General features: G+C 41.7%; 2 protein-coding genes and 4 non-coding genes across 7 annotated transcripts in view; 2 read left to right on the top strand and 4 right to left on the bottom strand.

The window, feature by feature from the left end:
• Positions 1 to 7,094, bottom strand: part of TRIM55 (tripartite motif containing 55) — a 40,010-nt gene extending 32,916 nt beyond the window's left edge. For both annotated transcript variants that reach the window (XM_028158795.2, XM_028158797.2), the window contains exons 1-3: positions 6,927 to 7,094; positions 6,242 to 6,414; positions 496 to 661 (exon numbers count right to left, since the gene is read on the bottom strand). In XM_028158795.2, coding sequence (XP_028014596.2) covers positions 496 to 661; positions 6,242 to 6,414; positions 6,927 to 7,094 — 507 coding nt within the window. The remainder of the gene's footprint in view (positions 1 to 495; positions 662 to 6,241; positions 6,415 to 6,926) is intronic.
• Positions 1 to 23,779, top strand: part of CRH (corticotropin releasing hormone) — a 339,387-nt gene that overhangs the window by 222,627 nt on the left and 92,981 nt on the right. Inside the window, exon 4 of the transcript XR_008554543.1 lies at positions 23,064 to 23,174. The gene's annotated coding sequence lies outside the window, so the exon portion shown is untranslated. The remainder of the gene's footprint in view (positions 1 to 23,063; positions 23,175 to 23,779) is intronic.
• TRNAA-AGC (transfer RNA alanine (anticodon AGC)) lies at positions 13,941 to 14,013 on the bottom strand. Its single transcript has one exon. It is a non-coding gene; the product is annotated as a tRNA-Ala (tRNA).
• TRNAY-GUA (transfer RNA tyrosine (anticodon GUA)) lies at positions 14,145 to 14,233 on the bottom strand. Its single transcript is given in 2 exon segments — positions 14,145 to 14,180; positions 14,197 to 14,233. It is a non-coding gene; the product is annotated as a tRNA-Tyr (tRNA).
• TRNAY-GUA (transfer RNA tyrosine (anticodon GUA)) lies at positions 14,755 to 14,848 on the bottom strand. Its single transcript has 2 exons — positions 14,812 to 14,848; positions 14,755 to 14,790 (listed from the first exon to the last, which is right to left on the bottom strand). It is a non-coding gene; the product is annotated as a tRNA-Tyr (tRNA).
• TRNAR-ACG (transfer RNA arginine (anticodon ACG)) lies at positions 15,194 to 15,266 on the top strand. Its single transcript has one exon. It is a non-coding gene; the product is annotated as a tRNA-Arg (tRNA).

Genomic DNA, 23,779 nt, shown 5'->3' with positions numbered 1-23,779 from the left:
CTGAACCTAACCAGCTAGGGCCCAGCAATGTTTTAAATTGTTCTTAAAGAAATGCCATTCATTGTATCTCTCCTGTACTAGGAGTGGAGGAAATCGGGGGTGGGGGTGGGGGTGTGGAGATGGGAGGAAGAAATCTTTTGTTGGTAAATGAAGAAAAATATTCTGTGACTGGAGTAAAAAGGTATCTTTTTCTTATCTGTAGTCTGAACTTCAAATAATGTTTGAGCAGCTAAAGCTCAGATTCCCATAACACTGTTCATCTTCAGCAACCTCCAAAGGGCGCAAAAACAGCAACCCTTCCCCTCCAATCCCCTTCTTGACCGCCCCCCTCCCCTGCCCACCCCCACTCCCTCATCCCTTCCCTCTCTGGCCTTCCCCACCACCCTCCAGAGACTCAAACGTGAGGTCACATGCACGCAGCATCCCTTCCCACTGGACCCTCCATCCTTCCTGTCTCAAGGGGCTGCAGAGGAGGGGCAGGAGGGAGTCCATTACCTTCTGCCTCTGGAACACGTGAGTGAGGGGAGCCACCTGGCAGTCCTTGTGTGCCCCAAAGATCTTGCACAGAGAGCAGGTGGGCACCTCGCAGTTTAGACAGTAGATGTTGATGCGCTCCTCTTCATGCTCCTCACACCTGGGCTGGTCGGACTTCTTTTCTGGTCTGGGAGGAGGTAGCAGATAAATGTGTCAGCTCCCAATGGGGCAGAGCCGAGATGGGTGATCAGCAACGCAAATCCCAACTGGCCCCTGTACTCAACAGCAACCCATTCCAGAGGGCTCCTAGAGCCCTCCAAATTCAGTTTCCTTACAGTGATGTGCCTGGGGTGGTGGAGACTGATCTGTAGCATTTGCCAACTTCCATGGTGTTGAGTATTCCCAGCATGGCAAATTTCAAGTTATGGGGTGTGTGTGTGTGTGTGTGTGTGTGTGTGTGTGTGTGTGTGTGTGTAAGAGATCAACCAAAGGACTTGTATGCATGCATATAACCATACCAATGGACACAGACAGGAGGGGGTGAGGGCACGTGCTGGAGGGTGGGGGTGAACGGGGAGAGGTCAATGGGGGGAAAAGGAGACATATGTAATACTATATGCAATACTTTAAACAATAAAGAATTAAAAAACAAAACAAAACAAAAAAACTAGTGCAATTCCTGAAAGTTCACATTGGGCTCATGCATTAGGAGCATGCTCCAGCACTGTCTCCACCGCCCACTAGTTTCTCAAGAGAACTCCTGCCATTAACCCAGAAAGTTAAATGTAAATAACTTCCTGAGGACTTGGCAGTGGTTAGGTGTGGGCAGTATGTGCTCACGGAATGTGAACAATTATACCGAATAGGCAATCAGAAAAATGCAAAATGCTGTTCTGGGGTATAGTGAGCGTTGGAAGTGCAAATCTCACAGATAATCCCCAAGTTTTAGTTTTCCCAACAGGTCAGCACCAGCTAAAACTTTTCAAGCTACAGCAGCTAATAATGGAGCATCGGATTTGTAAATGCTAGAGAGAAGATGAACAAGCAATAAAGAAACCATGAGGGAGGGGTGACAAGTCATTGCTACTTAAGGATAACCTGTTAGCTGTGGAATCACCTGTAGTGTCCAAAATTCATAGCGCATGATAGCACCCTGTATATTCCCCTAACCGTCAGCATGGCTTAGATGTTATGATCAAGATAAAAATTGTACCAAGTTTCCCTAGCTGGTTTGGTTCAGTGGACAGAGTGCTAGACCACAGACTGAAGGGTCCCGGGTTTGATTCCCATTGAGGGCACATGCCCAGCTAGTGGGCTTGATGGGGGGTCTGGGGGGAGAGTGTGCAAGAGGCAGCCAATCAATGAGTCTCTGTCATTATTGTTGTTTCTATCTCTCCCTTTTACTTTCTCTCTGAAATCAATAAAAAAAATATTTTTAAAAAATTACACCAAGTTGTAGTGCTTTAGGTTCCCTCTGGTGAGTATGGTGGGAGGTGTGGATGTAGCTGACTCACACAAAAATCTGGAATTTTTATATATCTTATCTAAAGACTGAGGCTGATGATAGGTATTTGAAAAATTTAAATACAAATCCAAAACCTTGCAAACACATGGTTATTTAGAAGCATCTCAGATTTGGAACTGAATATTTTTTAGCTGTTATCAAGATCTACTTTAAAAACACTGCAGGTTTTTATGGGCCATGATATCAATATAAGGGGTTATGACCAGCATTGTTAAAATAAAATAGCCAATACTGTGAACTGCATGTAGTAAGAATAAATATTGATATGTGAAACTTTTGTTTCAGTTGTACATATATGTATATATATACATATATGTGTATGTATGTATATATATATATCGATATATATATATATCAATATAGACCTGAAACAAAATATTTATTTCATGTATACCTACATCCATCCACATATGTAAATGTCACTAGATCACAAAGCAAAATATACTTCCTAAGTGATACATGAATTAAGATGTTTGAAAACCACTAATATTGATGTGTGGTATAATGTAGGTGTAGACCCAGAACTCAGAGAAAGTCAGTGAATGTGCCGATTTACATCTATAAATCCCTAGGTTGAAGTTGAGTGCTTGAGACTGGGAGAAGTCCTGGGTCTGGTAAGGAAATTGTATGGACTGCCAGCTTCAAGATTTCAGAATCTGATTTTTATAAAAGGAATTTTTGCCTGGTCTCGTGGCAATATGTTTTCCATGAAGTCTGTGACCTCCAGCCTGATTTCTGCCATATGCCTGGCAGCTACCGAGGAAAATAAACCAAAACAGAGAACATTTATCTCCCCTCCCAGATCTGCCTGTTTCCTCCACTAGAATGTGAGTTCCATGAGGGCAGAGGGACTGTCTTCTTTTTTGCTGAAGGGCCCAGGCCAAAGTTTTGCATAGAGTGAGTGCTCAGTAAATATTTATTGAATGAATGAGTGAGAACTGAAAGAGAATTTGCCAGATTAATAGATAGCACTCCCCATTAATCAAACCACTCATCTGGAAAAGGCATGTGAGATATGGGGAAAACCCCGGGTCACTGGCATTTATGAGTGGTTAGGAGACCAGACAACAGCCTAAAGACTCCATTGATAAATGACAAAGCTCTCTGGGGGTTGTGAGGAGACTGGGAGTGGTGATTTGGTCTTTGTTTGGTCAAAGGTTTCTCCGCCTCTAAAACTTTCCCCCTCATGTGTTTCCACCTCATAGTAAATATCAAGCAAGTGTCTGGAGCACACTTATTGAAAAATGGCATAGGTGATGCTACTGTGGCTCACCTCTCTCAGACACTTCCTGTGGGCAGCCTTCATCCCTGGTATGTTCTGATGTCAACAGCTCTGACCACAGACAATGTTATAGAACTCAGGTATATTCAGTATATACAGTCACTTAAGACATGGAAATAGCCATAGGTTCTATGTTTATTTTTTTTATTGTGATTACTTGTTTTTCATAATGCAATAGACTAAGAATTACTTCTCATGTTGTCCCTTATTAGATTTTTCTTGTTTAGGTGGCAATGTAGGTCCACAAGCATTCCCCACTTATAAATGAGTATATAATGAAAATCTTTAGACAACTTAAAAGATATAAAAGACTTGGGACAAGAATGGTGTATAGAAGAAAGATGTAAATGCCCTTTCCTAACAAGAGGGTAGCCAAGCTCACAGTTGTGGTTCAGGGCTCAGTGCCAAACGCTGTCAGTGGCCCTAGCCATTCAGTGCAGGCAAGACTCAAGGAGTCTGCAGACGGTACTCTCTGGTCTCTGAGGTTGCTGTGACCATCCTAGAGTTTTCTGAAGGGTGGGCATCTGGTCTTAAAGAGGCATTTCAGGAAGTACCTTTAGAGTCAAAGCTTAATTCCAATTCAGCTTCTCCATGTGGTAGCTGCGTGGCCTCAAGCAAGTTATTTTACCTCTTTCAGGCTCAGCTTTTACTCATATTTAAAAACTGGGCTAAGGGTCTTCTAATTAAATATTGCAGAATTTAAATAAACATATGCATTTGTTTATGTTTCCTGTTGAAGTCCTACTAAAACAAGAGGTCTGGTGGTACTATTTGAATGTTTAAAATTATACATATGAATTACTATGAGTAAAATATTGAAAACTTTAAATAAGGTAATAATAATAATAATTAGCCAGGATTGTTGTGATAATTCAAGAATTACACATGATCCATGTGTAAAGCACCCTGAACAGTGGTTGACATATACTCCGTATGTATTAATTTTACTTTCTATATTTTAAAGTTAATTATTATGTTCATTATTAATATCAGCAAAATTAGTTCCTGCTCTTGTCATTCCCCCCTAACTATGCCTAGTTCAACACCATGCAGAATTCTAGATAAAAATGCCAAGTTTTGTCCAGACCAACAATTTCTAGCCTTTCTGTAGGAGGTCAAAGTTCACCAGCTTCTCCCCTTTCTGCCCCCAACCCCAATGACTGTGGGTCAGAGCTGAGTTCATCTCATTCTGTATATCCCAGGTTATTCCAGAGTCACCTAATATATCCTAAGATTCAGGATTCTGAGCTGATAAGGCTTCCAGCCACTAGGGAACAACTGGGTTTCCGCTCAAATATTTGTCTGAACCCTTTGTGCAACCTGTGGTTTTGTTACCAAATAAAAATGTCCCAAAGGCAAGTCTCAAGTTTAAAAAACAACAGCATAAGAAGAATTCAATAATCACAGAAATACCCTTAGTACACTCAGCTATGAGCTTCATTGCTGGACATTTGGTTCCTGGCTTTTATACAATTTGCTCACCTGGGCACTATTTTTGACACATGTACCACACAGACTTTATAGTTAACTAATGTGTCTTGTAGTTTTACTAATGCTACAAGTTTTAACATCTCCTCTTCTCTGGACTTCATAACAACTATTGTTATTTCACATGTTTCAAGGCCTTGCTGTGGCAAGTAGAAAAATGGAAAATCATTGCAATAACTAGAACATGTAGGAAGGTACTGTAGTAGGCATGGAATCAGTTATTATATAAACTTCCTTAATAACTGGTTGATAACTCATTGGCTGGTTAACTTTTTTAAAGAGATAGTGTGTGTATTTGCATTTTAAATTAATGAATTACAATGAAATCCAAGCAACAGCAACAACAGGACTTTCTTCTCAAGAGACTTTTGACTCAAGGGAAATAGTCGACTACGTATCTCTGCAATATGTCATCAGCAATCATTCTTCTTCCCCAGTTCCATCTATATCCTATCTAATTTAGTTTTGAATCATAAGCAGAAACTAATAGCTATAGTGATTATACTAATTATATGTTCGATTTATAAAGCAGCTTTTCTTCTAAGGGTGCAAGGCTCTCAGAGGCATGCAGATGTTCCATAAATACATGCCTTCTAATTAGAATCACAATGAGGTCATTTCTAAATGGTCTTAATATTGCTATCAAGCTTTGTGGACCCACCTGACCTGCATACAATTGAAGGAGGGCTCTTCATACCATGCCTTCTAGGAATGAATTCTCACAGTGTTGTCTCTAGGAAAAGAACGCTGTAGCCAATATGATTTGATGAAGAAGAAGCCTCCTTCCCTTTAAATGATCAGGTGTATATACTGCATATCAATCAATCAGTAGGTAAATGCTAATAGTATGCAGTAAATACAATCTAGAGATAGGGAAACATAACCTGAACTCCATCTTTATTTTTCTCCCATGTCTCTACACTTTAAGTTGCTAAAGGCCAGGACTATATCTTGCCTTGCAATTTCCAGAGACAATTCCATGACATGTTAGAGAATTTTGTTTTTATTATCATCTAGATAATTTTAAGATGAGACTGTCTGAACTAGGAATGGACTATTTGGGAAGATGCCATTTCTGTAATTTCCTATAAAGTTTTATGCGGTAAATTTTTGGCTTTGTTGAATCTGGAGCTACAAAGATCCTGTGAAGTACAAAAATGGCCACACTGAATGTAATACAAAGCTTTGGGTGGAGCAGCATTATGCCTCTTTCAATGTCACGATGTGGACTGGATTAGTGTTGAGTTACTTCATTCTTAAATTGATACAAAAGCTTGGTCACTATCTCCCTTCTCCCTTCCCATGAGCAACTCTCAATCCCACTGGAAAAGACTGACTTAGAAAAACGTTTTGCTATAAAGCAATTAGCCTGTGATTGCTAAACAAGCATTCAGTGTAGTGACCCACTAAAACAACCAATCAAATAAATAAAAGCAAGCTTCCAATGGGTTTGATACATGGAAGAACCATACCTGGTGGACTCCTGCTTATAGATGTCAATGATATTTTCCACCAGCAGGTTCCTCTGAAGTCCATATATCCCATGTCTGTCCAAAACCACTTCGTGCCTACAGGATGGGCAGCGGAATCGGCCTCCTGATGCCACCGTGGTGCCTCCTCTTGTGGGCAAGTACGGGTTAGAGGCCTGTTCTTGCCAAGCAAGAAAAGAGGAATTGAGTAATGCCATGGGTAGCTTTTCTGAGACGCCTCTTCATTCTCTGTTACTACAAACAACATCAACTTCTACTTTAGGCTTGCCATAAGATAATCCCTTAGGGCCTTATCGGCAAGTAGTCCTAAAACACAGGCCCAGCTCCCATCCACAGTCAACTGCAATGTATCATTTTCACCATGAGGTAATTTTCCATCCAGTGTTTTCATAACCAAAAGTTCCCAGCCAGAAACTCCAACATTAATGTATTGGATAGTAATTCATTTACAAATTTGAAACAGATTCCATTTAAAAAACACACACACAAATTTGATTCGTAGCATTGAAATAAGAGGAGGCTAACAGCAAAGCACAAAGCAAATCATTAATTTTTTTTCTCTTGAAAATGAATGCAGCTATTTAAAGTTTTCTAAAGGAATTCACCTCAAAGTTAAGCACTTGATTCCGAGGAATCTTTTCCACCCCTACATTCCAAACAAACCTACCTGGAAGATATCACTGGCGCATTTCCTACACAGGTTATGCTGACAGGGAAGAATGACCACAGGCTTCGTGAACATCTCCAAGCAGATGGGACAGATGAGTTGCTTTTCCAAGTTGTCCATAGTCTGCTGCTCTTTGGAAAAAGACTTATAATTCAAAGATGCGCTCATCTCCTAGCCGTCACAGTGTGCACCGCCAGGGAAAGGGTGCTCCGAATGGTCTCTACAAGTGTTTCCTGGAAATAATTCCAAGTATTGTGTGATCAAGTGTCCTTCATGTTTCTTTCGGTGGAGGACATTGTTTGAGGCCCAGGTTTGGAGTGGGAGCTGGGGCTGTTTTTAGCAGCGGGGGTCATGTGACAGAAGGCTGACTTGTCCATATAAGCCAGTGACAGGAGGACAGATTCTGACAGGTGACAGACAACAGGAGCCAACATTCCTACCCCAGGGAGTGAAAAAAGTGAGTGGGAAGGAGGATTACAAACTCCATTTAGACGGGGTTGTGAGGAGAAGGAGGTCGAAGCAGACAGTTGTCAACAACAAATGCGAATGAGCATGCCGAGGAGTCACGGAGCCCTGCCCTTTGTGATTCTTTGGTAAGGACTTGGTGACGAGTTTCTCCGGGACCGGGAAAAATGCAGCCCAGGCAAGAGTCTGACTGTAAAATGAATGCCATTTCTGTCCTGAGAATTTAGAAAGTGAGTTATCCAAGTAGCATGATCATATCATCTCAGGTGAAAATAAACCATGCCTTGAAAATCATTATCCCAGCTTCACAAGAACAATCATTGAAAAGACTTGCTCAGTGTTAAATATTACATCTTTGCAAGTGTTGTGGTATGGAAAACATTCTAACTTAAAAGCTAATTTCAAATCTTTTCACTATGAAAGTGTCTACAAAGTAAAAAAAAAATAAATCAAATAACAGTGGATGTTTCAATTATTTTTAAAAGCTGTGTAATAAAACTCCAGTGTGTTCTTTTCTGTTTTACATGGATTTTTCTCTTCCTTAACCTTTTGTCATCCTGCACCCTCACTCCCACCCCTATACACACCCCAAAATACAAAGAAAAGGGAACAATCTCTAAAAGGTTAAAACAGTTTGCAATGACTGTCAGTAATGAGGTAGTAATTGGCACCTGGGGTAGCAGACCCATGTTCCCATTTTGACATATGATGGGTGACAGATATCAGTGCCATTGCCAACTAAAAAAGTCCTGCTTGCATACCTGTTTCTTACCTGGTCTGAAATACCTACACCCCTTTGCATTTGCTTTGTCCTCCAAGTTGATTTTTTAAATGCTAGTCTCCTGGTGGTTTCTGATATTCTTGGTCTGGTCTGTTATTTGCCAAGATTTTTGTGAAACAACTGTTTCATTAATATATATTTCATTAAAATTTTTAAATTAGATTAAAAATGAAAAAGAAATGCATGTCTATTTTTTATGTGATGAATTTGCAGCTTCATTCCTCTTTGATTTTAAAAACCTCAAACAATGAAGATACTTCGTTAACATATCCCTGATGTGTACTTAATTACAAGTAGAGACTAGGTAGGTGTGACTGGTTAAGTGTGGTCTTAATGCTGTGTTTACTGAGAGCTTATTGAGAATCTAAAAGGCTCCATTAACTAATAATAAGTTATATATATTCATAAACATATCAGGAATCTTTGGAGAATTTTGTTATTCTTTTCAATATCTATTTAGCAACTATAGTGAAGAAGGGAATTGGTAGAATCTTTTTACTGTTTTAATTCAGTTCAGTCAGCCTGGGCAGTTAATTGTGTTTATCACTGTGTGAGCTATGAAGGTCTGAGCACCATAAAAGAAAGTTTCTACTCTAAAAGCCCTTGCAACCTAAAAAAAAGTACTTAGCCCAGCTGGCGTGGCTTAGTGGTTGAACATCGATTTATGAACCAGGAGGTCATGGTTTGATTCCTGGTCAGGGCACATGCCCAGGTTGTGGGCTCTATCCCCAGTGGGGGGAGAGGTGGAGTTATAGGAGGCAGCCAGTCAATGATTCTCTCTCATCATTGATGTTTCTATCTCTCCCTCTCCCTTCTTCTCTGAAACCAATAAAAATATATTTAAAAAATAATAATAAATAAAGAAAAGCACTTAAGCTAATGATATGCTATAGTATAGCAGAGTCTATCCTTATAAGAGGAATTCTTTCTTTCAAAAAACATTCATTGAGTGTTTATCATATATTTCCATTGTGTTGGGCTCTGGGAATTAAAAGACGAAGTAGACACAGATTATTGTCCTAAAGGAGCTCAGTCTAATAGTAGAGATGAGGCACGCATATGCAGAACCACAGTACAAGACAACATGTTATAAAGAGCTACAGAATTTCAGAGCTGGAGGAGTTAGGAAGACTTCATGGATGGGGTAGCATTTGAATTGACCCACTGAGGAATTTAGGTGGGGCTTCCTAAGAGAAGGCACAGAAGCAGACTGTGAGCACAGGAGATCTGGGAATGCCCAGAGTTGTATGGTGCTTTGGGCTGGAGTGCAGAGCATAGTGCTGGCTCATTGGCAGGCCAGGCACCCCAGGCTAAAGGGTTTTCAGCACTTAATAAATTAGACAACAGGAAATGGTTAAAAGTTTCTCAGAGGGATGTTTCCACGAGAGCTGTGCATTGGCTAGATTATAACCTCACAGTGGTGGCTGGAACAGATAAAAGTGACGGTGACCTGGCTAAAGACCAGATGGGAGGTTGTTGCCAATAGCCTGGGTGAAAGGTCACAAAGCCCTGGCACCGGGCGATGGCAGTGGGGAAGGAAAGGAGGAAATGGACTCTGGGTTGACTACACAAGTAGAACTCACAGAGATGACTCAGATGCCCGGAGTCTGAGCAACAAGCAATGATGTGGGAAGCTGCACAGTGAGTCAGAGACAGGCGTATTCAGCACTGATGGCCTCCTCGCTTTGTGATCTCAGGGAACTGACCTCACCTAGCTGGATTTCAGTTCTCTTATCGATAAGTGAGAGCACTTCAGAACCTAATTTAGCAGAATTAGGAGGGAAACCCCCCTCCCCTCTGAAACAGTATTAATTTTGACATAGAGAATTCCCAATATGATTATTTAACGTAGAGTTGGTCCCTATCCTCTCCTTTTTTTCCCTCTACTCCTTCTCGCTCTCTGCCTTTTACTGTTTTCTTAGAATTGCTTCTGGAAGCTACACAGGAAACTAGAAAGAATCCCATAGGAATATGAGTGAAGTTGATGGGTAATTATTTCCTTTTCCTCCTCATCTGCTTTTCTCCATTCCTCCATCCTCCCTACTCTCGGAGACCAGCAATCTTTAGGGTGGGCATGTGAGCTGAGAATGGGACATGGGAGTAGCACTCTGTTCTAGGGAGGAACCAGAAAATTTTAGTCCACTCCCAAATCATTCACATAGTCTGAGAGACAGGTAGAATTCTGGAATTAAAGTCTGGTTCAAGTCGTTGGGATTTGGGGTGGACTTGGGCCTCCACAGAGACATGAAAACCAGCTTAATCTCCTGAAATGTATCCTGGACTCTAAATGAGGTGGTGCAAGACTTCCTCCCCTTTTCCTACCCCATCCCTCCCCACACTAGGACAAGGGGTTGAAGCCAAATGGGAGCAATTAGTTGGAAGCCCCAACTGCCCCTCATGCCTGAGTCTCACTAGACTGGGGCAGGAGTATGTTTAGACATTGAGAAGCTGAAGCAAAACCACCACTGTTCTCACCTCCTCCAATAGTTTCCTAATCTCCCAGGTAAGTCAGAGGACGAAAGATGGGTCTCTAAGAACCTGAGTAATTCATCAAACAAAACAGAGAACTTATGGTCAGATAGAGCTAAAGGGAAGTAAAACATAGATACGGTTTGAAGTAAAGCAGCGAGGCAGAGAGGCCCTGGTGGAAGAGAAAACAAGAATTGCCTTATAACAAGGACTCAACTCATGGCATCTAGAAAATACTTAACATTTTCCTTCTGTCTCCATTGTCAATCTTTTCAGTTTAGCTGTCTATCTGCCAATAGACAGTTTGGATATGTGGTTTTTAAATTTTTAATGAAAAAATATATATACAAAATCTAAAATTAAAGAGAAATGAACTACTTTGAAAAGTACTTAACAGAAGCCAACACTACGGCATTTCTTTCATTAGATAGTTTGCAGACTTCTGGCTGAAAGCTTTTTTTTTTTCATATTGATAATTACTCCTTTTCCAAATCTGTTGTTTATAAATTTTTACTTCATCATAAATATCTCTGAGGAAATGTTTGAAAACCAACATATTGTACTTCCCTCTGAATATTCCTTGGCATAATCCACATGCCAGAAATAAACAGTGACTACCAAAAAGGAACAAATATTTTAGCTAAGGCTTTCCATTGGACATGTCTGAACTCCTCACCTTGGCTCCAGGCCCTCCTTGACTCTATCCTCAGTATATACAATTCCCCCCTACCTCCCCTCCACCCCAGTGTCCTAATTTCTCTGAATTCACTCTTGCCTTCTGCAATCTATTTCTCATGTCACTCCCTATTTAAATCCCATTAATGGTCATATTACCCCTAGGATAAAGATATTAATCTTCCCTGTGGTCCCTAAGGCCTGATCTGGCCCTTCCCTATCTCTCTGACCTAACTATTCAATAGAAATAAGATCTGAGTGACTTATATGAGCTATATATATGATTTAAATTTCTAGTAGCCACATTGAAAATCAGAAACAAATGGAATTATTTCATTAATATATTCTATTTAACCCCAAACATATAAACTATTATCATTTCAACATGTGATCAATATTTTTAAAGAATGAGATATCTGTAAATAGAGATAGTTTTACTTCTTCCTTTCCAATCTAGAAATGTTCTACTTCATTTTTCTTGCCTTATTACACTCACTAGAAACCCTAGAATGGACATCCTTGCTTTGTTCCTGATCTTAGGAGAAAAGCATTCAGACCGTGAAGTATAGTGTTAGCTGTGTTTTTCATTGATGTCCCTTATCAGTTTGAAGAAGTTCCCTTCCCTTCTAAGTCTACTGACAGTTTTAAAAATCCGGAATGGATGTTGAATTTTGTCAAATACTTTTCAGCATCTATTGAAATGATCATGTGGGTTTTCTTCTGTAGTCTGTTTAGTATGATGAATTAATGTTGATTTTGGAATGTTGAACCACTTTTATATTCTTGGAATAAATCCCACTTTGTCATGAATTCCATTCCACATCCAAGTTGCTGATCCTGAGATCTTGTTTGAATTCTTGCTCACTCATCTGCCCTAAACATGTGTTCTCTTCCTGGATTTTGGATGCATACCTTCCCATTCTTTTGACTTATTGATCATTTCTTGTTCTTTTAGTAATTTATAGTTTCACTGCCAGCTCCTCCTGTCAGCCATCTAGAACACCCGAAATTTGGGACATATCATCTGATAAAATGATACCCTACTTTGTAATTTGTTTCCCCCAAAATGATGAGGGTATATGTGGGGAACGGGCTGTAAGCTGACACGGTCCTTGCACCTGTAGGGGCTAGCAAGGCTGGCACCCTACCCGCACAGATTTCCCAGGCCTGTTTGGATGGCAACTAATCAGTATAATGAGAGCAGCCCCTGCCTACAGAGCTTTCCCAGGGTTTGTTTATATGACTGCTATCAGTAGGATAAAAGCTACTTTCATGGCTGACCAAGAAATATGTACCCAACTAGTGAGATTTATTGTAACAAGAAACCTGTCCTTCAACTTATCCCTCCAGTAGTGATTTTAGAGAAACAAAGAATGTTTTCCTTGTGAGTGATTCCCTGCTTAGTGTCTTATGTATAAAAAGCACTATATTACTAATAAAAGTTGCCAGAGCTTCTCGAGAGCTGTGGACCTCCCGAATCCCGCTGTCCTGTCTTTCTTTCTCTTCTCAAATCCCACCTCCCTACCTCAGCCCGGTTCAATCGTCAGGCTGGACCTGACAGGTATATTTGAAGTGAATCACTATGCATTTCATTGAAAGACTTTATTGAAAAGAATAAAATGAGATAAAAACACTGTCCTAAAAAATGAAAGATATACCAATAAAATACAACAGATTGTACACATTGGTAACAAAAATCTACAGGTTGCCTGGAACCCTAAAATGGACATTGGATAAAAGAATGATCATTTGTTAATTGTAATCCTCAAAATAATAATAATAATAATACCTTCACCTTTGTCTAGAAGATTTATTTTTGTGTTTAGAACTGCAGTATGAGTTCAACAGCTTTTTCTGTGGCTGTATTCTAGAAAATTAGGGTATGGAGAACTTATTGCCAGAAGAGCCTTTGTGTGTATTCTGCTCAATCTCTGAATCTTTCAGTGAGTGTATGTGTGTTTTTGTTTAACTTTCCTCTAATTAACACCCTTGGTGCTAATCTCTCTTTAACTCTCCACAGTTATTTCCCAGGAGAAAAATGGCATTAAAACTCTCCTCCATCCGCAAGCGCTGGGTTCAGGCCATTCTCCATTTGGTCACCTCTCCTTAGGTACACATTACCTTATATTCAAATTTGTCTAGAGCCAGCAACCTCACTGTACACAGTTAAGATGGAGCAGAATAGTCCTCGCTTCCACAGCTCAACTTAAACTTAAAGTAGTCAGCGCACTTTTCCAAGTTCTCTGTTTTTTGTTTGTTTGTTTTTGCTAGTGTTTATTTCCCATCTGTCAGCTATTCTAACTACAGGCAGCTTAGTCCTGGATGAATCCCTGGAAGTGCGGCCATCAATTGGAAATCACAAAGGAATTGAAATGGCAAGATGTGACTGCAATCTGTCACCATTTTAGGAGAGAGAAAAAAACGATTTCGTGAACTTCCCAAATAAGTGGGTCTAAACTTTTAAAACTTGAAGGATAAACGTCGAACACCCATAACCCTTGTCTGAAAGTTATATAGAGCGGTAACTTCAAACTAGCTGTACCCTTCACTTGCCCTATGGCTGACTTTCAGCAACATTTTAATTGAGAATAGAAAGAAAAATGAGGTTAGAGAAAAAACAAAACTGGAGGATGCGGGCATCGATCCCGCTACCTCTCGCATGCTAAGCGAGCGCTCTACCATTTGAGCTAATCCCCCACTGCTGGTGAAGGCGCCTTATCTCTTCCCCTAGAGAGAGGTCAGCATACGTAGTCACAAAGATAAACATTCTTTGATCTCATTCCTGACCTTCCTCACAACCGAGGGCAAAGAAACAAAACACAAATCTCTCCTTCGAGCCGGAATCGAACCAGCGACCTAAGGATGACAGCGGATTCGCCTCTACAGTCCTCCGCTCTACCAGCTGAGCTATCGAAGGGAGCAAAGGAACCTTGCCCTGACTCTTCTCATAACTTCCAGACATTTCTTGGCTTAAGTGTACTTTCTACCACGTTTCCTTCCTGATTCCCAGGTCCCTGGAGCATAAAACCTTCCGCGTGGCCCTTCCCACCTCCTCCCGCAGCCGGGGGCCGCGGCAGGCGCTCAGGCGCCGGCCCTGCCGAGACGCGGAGGAGGAAATCCGAGGCCCTGGGAGCCCGCGGCGTGACCGCGCTGGCTTTCTCCGTGAGGCTCAGGACGACCTGGAAACACGCAGAAGGCTGCGTCCTGGCACCTCCGGCCGAGCGCCGACTCCCTGCCGCGCTCGGAACTTAACTTGGACGGCAGTGCCCGTTTCCGGGTTCGCAAAAGGCTGCACTAGGGGCCGCGGCCGTGGCACCAAACTGGAGCGCAAGTGCTAGAAATTCCAAATGTTCTTTGTAATGTGTATTAGAGAAATGTAACCATGGAAAGGCGTTAAACCTCAGAAAGTTGGTGGAGGGAATAAAAAGGGCACTTGTCTCCTTCGAGCCGGAATCGAACCAGCGACCTAAGGATGACTCATGACTCAGAAATCAACTACAGTCCTCCGCTCTACCAGCTGAGCTATCGAAGGGACGGGCGACCTAGATCCGCCTCATGAGATTCCATATAAAAAGGAGAGCGCACCCAACCCTTGACAGAGGCGGATTTGCGCAGGCGTAATACGGGGGCGGAAACGGAACGTGCTGCGTCATTGTGCGCGTGCGCAGGAAGGTTGTCAGGCTTTGCCCGCGGGAGCTTTTTACCTGGGGTGTCCAACTCGGGTGTCTGAGACGCGTGGTGCCAGGACTCGGGGACGCCGACGCCAACCCCGCTTGCCTGGCGCCCGTTTCCTTTACTGCTGCCTATCGGGTGGTGACCGCTTGATAAGGCTCACGCCTCTATGGTCTGTATACCCCCCACCGCTCCCTGGCGGAAGGGGCCAGTGGCGCAATGGATAACGCGTCTGACTACGGATCAGAAGATTGTAGGTTCGACTCCTGCCTGGCTCGGCATTTTGTTACCCCACGTTTTAAAACCACAGATTATCAAAACAACCCCCCCCCCCCCCCCCCCAACACTCGCCCCCGAGATCATTCCTTTCTCTGGCTCCTCCAAACCACAAATGCCCAGAGTCATTGACGGCACTTGGCACTTAGCACCGTCGAACTTGGGAGAGGTTGAGAGTTCGGAACACTAACGCGACACCGAGGTCAGCGGCGCGCCAGCCGCCCTGCGGGCCGCGGAGGACAGGGGGGCCGCTCCCGCGGGCCCAGGTGGAAGCCCGCACACAGGTGAGGCCCGCACACAGGTGAGGCCCGCACGCACTTCCCCTGACACAGCTGGTTCCCGCTCCAGGCCTACGTCCGCTGGAGCGCGAGGCCTCGGGCAGGTACCGGTGGTGGAAGACTTCACAGTCACCGCGTCACGAGAGAAACCCCCACCCATCCCCGGCTGTGCGGAGGGCCAGAAGCGAAGGTTATTTAAATGACTTTTTGATCTTGGGCCTGTTTTATTTATTTAACTTTTAAAGGTGTTGAGCCCCTCCTCGGTGGTAAGCACAACGTGAAACGCTTCCAAGGGCTTCGGTTCTGCTCTCGAGTCTTTTAACCAAGAGGGCCTTATATTGGTTCGAGCAAACAGTCTTTTGTTTTTGTTTTTGTTTTTTAAATTGTATTCATCTTATTTGTGGAGAGGAGTTTAGAATTCTTTCTTAAGACTCTCCAAGGAAGATAGCAATTCCCCAAAAATAAAAGGTTTAATAAAATGCGAAGTTCGGGAAGAGATAAGGAAAGGGCTGGTTTTTAAGTGGGAAAACGATTTCCTTTTAAGGCTACACAAATATGGTTAAAAGCAGTTAAAAATTTAGGGCTTGGGGGACACGCACAGACTATCTGAACAGAACAGTGGTGGGTTTTATTTGTTTCTTACTGAACATTTCTCACATGTAACAAACTCATATATCTTTGAAGTTAGTAGTGTTTCTGAGAGTTTTAAAAATGATTATCTCTGTGAGAAGTTGGGAGATACGTTATACCCCTCCCCTCAATTTAAGGACAGGTACTTGTAAACTTAGGCTAAGAGAAAAGAGCCTCCATCTTATGTGTGTGTACCTTTTCACTTTTCTTGTTGCTCTGTGGCACAAACCCTGGACCCTTGTATAACCCCATTTGGATGCACCCTTTGCCTCCAACAGCCAGCCAGACCCCATTCCAAGAGGGCCAAGATGGTGCAAGATCCCTGACTCTCGTTCTTGTGACAGAAATTCACACTGTTAGTGTAAGCCAAGGAGACACTTCTTACAAAGATACAGGGTGTCCCAGGAAAACCAAGGATGAAATAAAACTGGGCCTTCTTATGGTTTTTCTCCCAGTGCTTCTCAGCTCCTCTTAAACTTCTCTAGTGTAGTGATTTTCAACAGTGTGCCTCAAGAATTTGTAAAACATGCAAAACCTGACTAGTTAGGGGCACTGACCTCTTTTCCCTTAGATTGTCCAATAAAAATATGACAAGAGCCAACAACAATAGCCGTCAATGTGAACGAATCTAGTTATACCCATTTTTTTTTGGTCAGGTTAGCAAAAATATATTTTTTGGTATGCCACAGAATTTTAGTAATTTTAGTTTAGGTGTACCAGGAGATGAAAAAGGTTGAAAATCGCTGCTCTAGTGCAGAGTTGAAAACATGGTGCTGCCTCCCCCCAAAAGTTCCTGACCTTCACCTCTCACAGTCTATAGACTGAATACTTGTGTCTCCTCAAATTCACGTGTGAAAACCAAATGCTCAGTAAGAGGTGGGGGCCTATGGGAGGTGATTAGGTCATGCGGACAGAGCCCTTACAAACAGGATTAGTGTGCTTATAAAAGAGGGTCCGGGCAGGGGTGGGCCATATGGGGTCAATAAGAGAAAAAAGGGGACATATGGTAATGCTTTCAACAATATAGATTTAAAAAATAAAAAATTTAAAAAAATAAAAGAAGTTCCAGAGAGATCCCTCCCTTCTTCCACTATGTGAGGACACAGAAGTTAAAAAGTTTGCAAGTGGGAAGAGGGTCTTCACCAGAACCTGACCATGCTGGCAGCCTGATCGTGGCCGTTCAGCCTCCAGAACTGTGAGAAATAAATATTGTTTATAAGCCACCCAGTCTGTGGTGTCTCTTTTGTTATAGCAACCCAAACGGACTAAGACCTTTATCAGCTAGAGACTCACTTCTCTTTTTCAGTCCTGACTGCAAAACTCTTCTTTGTCTGGCCTCAGTTAGATGCACACCCCTGTCCCATGAAATGTGTCCAGGGTCAAAATTATATGCAACCTTCAGGGCAGCTCACCTCTAGGCTTATGGTTGGGAATATATGATTGTATCCCCTCCTTCCTAGGATCCCAGTGAAAAGATCATCAAGATATACAGAAAGAAAAAAGACGTTTGCAGTATGGAAAACAACAGAAGGTACAATCAACAGACCTGAGATTTTGATTTCTGTGATTATATACCAAATCACTACATCAAAAGATCTTGATGAAACAAATCTCCAGCCCCTCACCTTCATTAAGGAGGTTAACAGGAGCCATTTGTTATGTGCAAATAGGTAATTATAAAGATAACTAGAGGCCCAGTGCTCAAAAATTTGTGCACTTTTGCAGCCCGGGACCCTTCAGGGGATGTTCACCAAGCTGGCCTAAGCCGGCAGTCAGACATCTCCCCGAGGGGTCCTTAGCACTGCCTCGAAGGCAGGAGAGGCTCCCGCCACTGCCACTGTGCTCACCAGCTGTGAGCCTGGCTTCTGGCTGAGTGGGAGCCCACTGACCACCAGGGGGCAGCTCCTGCATTGAACGTCATAGTGACCGGTTGTTCCGCCATTCAGTTGATTTGGTGGGCCATAAACCAATGTGATTAGTGTTTTTATAAAAAGAGAGACACCAAACATGTGCACACATAGAGAGAAGGCTATGTGAACACATAGCAGGAAGATGACCATCTGCAAGCCAAGGAGAGAGACCTCATAAGAAATCAAATCCCTCCTCTCCCCGCCCCGCCCCCCCCCCCCCCCAACATCTTGATCTTACACTTCTGGCCTTCTGCAACTCTGAGAAAATAAATTTCTATTGTTTAAGCTACTCAGTCTGGTATTTTGTTATGGTAATCATAGCAAACTAATATAGGGATGGTGAGGAAAGAGAAATTTGCTTCTTTCCTGCATTCTTTTGTATTGTTTGCATTTTTATTTGCATGTAGTAAAAATTGTTTAAAAATAGAGGAACTGATACCCAGAGATGTGAAATGACTTACCTTCAATAACAATGCACAATGGCAGATGAGGTCTCAGCTATCCTGAGTCATCAGCCAGGACTCTCTCTTTAGTATTACTTGGTCTCCCTGTCCCCAGTTGAACACTTGAATTACAGAGAGTGGACTACTGGACTGCTTCCTAGGAGGAAGAAGGTTGAAAGGTGGCTTTTGAGGCTAGGCTTGGTCAGACGATGACCAGGATGTTCTGGGGGTAAAAGAATGTTCCATTTATTAACGTGAACTCTCTTACGGTAAACCTGTAGAACCCAAAAAATAAAATCCCTACAATTTGTTAACAGTGGTGCTCCACAGAAGTTATGTCAAGGTACAACTTGAAAAGTGCCTTACATGTATGCATAATAAAACATTTTCAGGGAAACTATAGATCAGGAAGCTCTACCAAGAAATAATAATAAATAATTTCTTCAGGATGACCCCCCAGATTGAGGAAGTGGGGCTGAAGTCAAATTTACTGAATTCTTATCTGTGGCTTTCTGTAAATATGTACTGTGTCCAAGAAAGCTATTTGTGAGAAACCACAGATTGTTTCTGAGATCAGAAAGGGAGCCATTCTGGAGAACTCTAGGGGAGTTGTAGTTGATTCTTGTTACTTGCAGTTAGGTTTTATAAAATCACCACAAATACTGATTTAGTGAATACTGAACTATTGCTCCTAGAGGAATATAGGGTTAAGTTCCTGTGAGCCTCTGTACACAACATTTTCATTAAGTGATCAAAACATGCATTGTTTTAGTGTGTTTCTGTTTAGACACTGTATTTAGTGTATTATTGATTCATTAACATTGAACTCACAGCCAACAGAGGCTTATCTAGCATACATATTTTCTCCATAAGGTACATTATAACTTCTTACACTTAGGGAACACTAGGCAACACTTCTGCATTATGCCTTTAAACATTTTATTTTATTTTTTTATTTTTTAAAAATGTATCTTTATTGATTTCAGAGAGGAAGGAGGAGAGAGAGAAAGAAACATCAATGATGAGAGAGAAGCATCAATAAGCTACCTCCTGCATGCCCTACATTGGAAATCCACAACCCGGGCATATGCCCTGACCAGGAATTGTGACCTCCTAGTTCACAGGCCGACGCTCAACCACCGAGCCACACCAGCTGGGCTGCCTTTAAACATTTTAAATAGTGAAATCACCAACAAAAAGCACAAAAATGAAAAAAAAAATGTGACACTTGTTTACAGTAAGAGAGCTGAGCTAAGAAGGCAGAACATTGCCTTGTTCAACCTCAGCTGGTAAACTGAAGTTTCTTGTCATTCTGTGTATGTCTATGCATGATCATGAAATGAATTTTGGCAAGCAGGCAAATTTGCAAATATGGAATCTGTGAATGAAGAAGATTGACTGTATTATTAAGTCAAACTAAATCCTGAATTATATACCAAATCACTACATCAAAAGATTTTGATGAAACCAATCCCCAGCTCCTCACCTCCATTAAGGAGGTTCACAGGAGCCAGTTGTAACAGAGAGATGGGTGACCTTTGCCAAGCTACTCAACCCTTCTGTGTTTTAGTTTCTTAGTCTGAAAAATGGGGAATGATAACCATGGTGATAGTCCTTGTCTCATAGGTTGTTGTATTAAGTGAATAGGTCTATATAAAGCCAATACAAATTTCTTATGGTAGTGTCAGGTACAAAGCACTACAAATATTGGTAATTATTCATTTGACAGATTTGTTTTTAATTTATGAAAGAATGAATCATCTTTTTCAAATACAAAAGCACCTATGATCCAAAAAGCCATCACTTTCCACCTCCTTTCAAATCATTTAGTTTGGGAGAAGGGATGTGCTGAGAAGAGGTAAGAGAACTAAAAAAAGCAGAAGATAAGCAGGGAAATGAATCATTTTTCTTTTCTATTAAAACTTTATCTTTTGATGTGTCTTTCAGGTAAGTTTTTTGTGGCTAAAAATTAATTTCCTAATATGCTATATATTGTGTTTACAAATAAATTCCATCCTAAATACAATAAACTTTTTTTCTAAAAATATATATATTTTATTGATTTCAGAGAGGAAGATAGATAGTCAGAAACATCAATGATGAGAGAGAATCATTGATCAGCTGCCTCCTGCATGCCACCTACTGGGGATCGAGCCCGAAACCCAGGCATGTGCTCTTGACCGGAACCCGGGACCCTTCAGTCCTCAGGCCAACACTCTCCACTGTGACAAACCAGTTAGGGCACAATAAACTTTTTAAATGAAGGCATTTTGAGGGAGGAACCAAGATGGCGGCATAGTTAAACAACTAATCTGCTGCCTCACACAACAATTTCAAAAATACAACTAAAAGACAAAACGTCTACCACCCAGAACCACGGGAAAGCTGGCTGAGTGGTAGATTTACAACTAAGGAGAGAAAGGAGCACAAACACTGAAAAGCTGAGGTAGGGAGGCGCGCGAATCGGGCTGGCAGCGGGCGACTGGGTGCGCGGCTTTTCTTCAACCCAAAGGGAGACAAGCTCCCGATCGCTCTGAAATCCAGTTTCTGGGGACACGCGGGGGACCCAGATGCCTACAGGGAGAAGCTGGACTCTCGGCCATCAGGTGGGAAAGTGAGAGTGACTTTTTTGCAGAGGTGTGCCCAGCAATCATTGTTTTACTGCGCTGGAGCGCAGGGTGCAGGGACTTGGAAACGTGGAAAGGCAGAGACGGCTGACGCCAGCCATCGCCATTGGCCACGCCCCAGCCTAGTGACGCCCTGAGACCCCGCCCAGCCCTGAGACCCCGCCCAGGCTCCACACAGCAGCTTTTGCATATAAATGGCCTGTTCTGTGGCAGCTTAACCAAATTAACTGCAGCTCTAGTCAGACTGCTCCAAAACCGCCCAAGCAAAGGAGGAGAAAACTAGTTCTTGCTGTAGCTCCTGCTGGGGGACACACAGTACACAAGGGTACACCAAGAATGTCCACCTCAAGTAACTGGGAGGCTGACCGATTGAACCAATAGGACACCTAGTACACAAAGCTACCCTACCAATTCAGGGAAGCAGAGAAAATGAGGAGGCAAGGAAACAGATCACAAACCAAAGAAATGGAGGAGAACAAGCAACTGGACATAGAGTTCAAAACCACGGTTATAAGGTTTTTCAAGAATTTCATGGAAAAGGCTGATAAATTCAATGAGACCCTCGAGGATATAAAAAAGGACCAACTAGAAATTAAACATACACTGACTGAGATAAAAAATATTATACAGAGACCCAACACCAGACTAGAGGATCGCAAGAATCAACTCAAAGATTTGGAATACAAAGAGGCCAAGGACACTCCTCCAGAGAAGCATGAAGAGAAGAGAATTCAGAAAGTTGAAGATAGTGTAAGAAGCCTCTGGGACAACTTCAAGTGAACCAACATCAGAATTATGGGGGTACCAGAAGAAGAGAGAGAGCAAGATGCTGAAAACCTAATTGAAGAAATAATGAATGAAAACTCCCCCCACCTGATGAAAGAAATAGATTTACAAGTCCAGGAAGCGCACAGAACCCCAAACAAAAGAAATCCAAAGAGGACCACACCAAGACACATCATAATTAAAATGCAAAGGGCAAAAGACAAAGAGAGAATCTTACAAGCAGCAAGAGAAAAACAGTTAGTTACCTACAAGGGAGCTCCCATACGATTATCAGCTAATTTCTCAACAGAAACCATGCAGGCCAGACGGGAGTGGCAAGAAATATTCAAAGTGATGAATAGCAGGAACCTACAACCAAGACTACTCTACCCAGCAAAGTTATCATTCAGAATTGAAGGGCTGATAAAGAGCTTCACAGACAAGAAAAAGCTAAAGGAGTTCATCACCACCAAACCAGCATTATATGAAATGCTGAAAGGTATTCTTTAAAAAGAGGAAAAAGAAGAAGAAAGATAAAAATTATGAACAACAAATACATATCTATCAACAAGTGAATCTAAAAGTCAAGTGAATTAAAAATCTGAGGAACAGAATAAACTGGTGAACTTAATAGAATCAGAGGCATAGAATGGGAGTGGATTGATAATTCTCAGGGGGAAAGGGGTGTCTGTGTGGGGAGTATGGGAAGAGACTGGACAAAAATCATACACCTATGGATAAGGACAGCGGGGGGGGGAGGTAAGGGCAGAGGGGGGGTAGGAACTGGGTGGTGGGGAGATATGGGGGGAAAAAGGAGAAACAATTGTAATCTGAACAATAAAGATTCATTAAAAAAAAAAAATAAATAAATAAATGAAGGCATTTTTACATAGAACTGTTATGCTAGTAAGTTAATCAATATATCAACAATATTTTCATTGTCTGATGGCTTTCATTTGTTACTTTTAAACCTAGACTAGCTTTAAAATGTTACTTTCTGCAATTATAATAAATACCCCTGAAAAATGACAGTTTAGTAAATAGTTAATATATATGTGTACAAGTAGATAAAAATTTTAAATGTTGGAATTTCATTACTGAAGTAAAAATCTGCCCTAAAAATTTTCCCCAATTTTTCTTCACCAGGAAAAAATGAAACTTTGTCTGACAAAAATGAATTTGGACATCTCAGGAGTGGAGATACTTGGATACCAGAGTAGATTGCTCAGAAGTAAAGGGAAAAAAAACCCTCACAAGGTAAGATCCCATCTTTCTGGCCCTGAGAACAAAGATGTGTCTGGTGGGCTCTTAGGCATTGGCAAGCTGATAACTGGATTTTTAACTATTAGAAAGCTCGGTTGACAGCCCAGTGGTGAGCAGAATGTGTTAACATCTGTCCTGTAACTGCTGATAATACGATTCTAGGAATTTAATTTTGTTTCTTGGGGACAGCCCTGGGAACAGCATGAAAATTCCAAAAAGTTGTGTCACACGTCTGCCCATTCATCTGGCACTGCAGATGTTTAAGTCTCCTTTTGGAAAAAAGCTCTTCTCAGAAATATTATATATTGTGAGAATTAATCAATTAATAGGTACTTATTAGTTTCCTACTTTGTTTTTAGCACTGTGCAAAATACAGACATAAGATGTAGTTCTGGAAATCAATGCTAACCTAAGCCATCTATAATTTGGAAATGGATGTGTTTAACAGAAACTGGTAATCCAAATATGTATAATCTAAATTTTGGGTGCTTCATAGTCTAGAACTGCTCAGGAACAATATGAAGATTAATGTGACTTAGGTGCATAGGAGGGCTGCAGACTGGAAAGGGGGGCTTTTGGAGAGCAGGAGGAGGTTTCTC

The sequence above is a fragment of the Eptesicus fuscus genome, chromosome 19, assembly GCF_027574615.1.
Source record: "Eptesicus fuscus isolate TK198812 chromosome 19, DD_ASM_mEF_20220401, whole genome shotgun sequence".
In the NCBI taxonomy this organism is placed as follows: domain Eukaryota; kingdom Metazoa; phylum Chordata; class Mammalia; order Chiroptera; family Vespertilionidae; genus Eptesicus; species Eptesicus fuscus.
The sequence above is the reverse complement of the archived record's forward strand: the minus strand, read 5'-3'. Positions and strand labels throughout refer to the sequence as shown.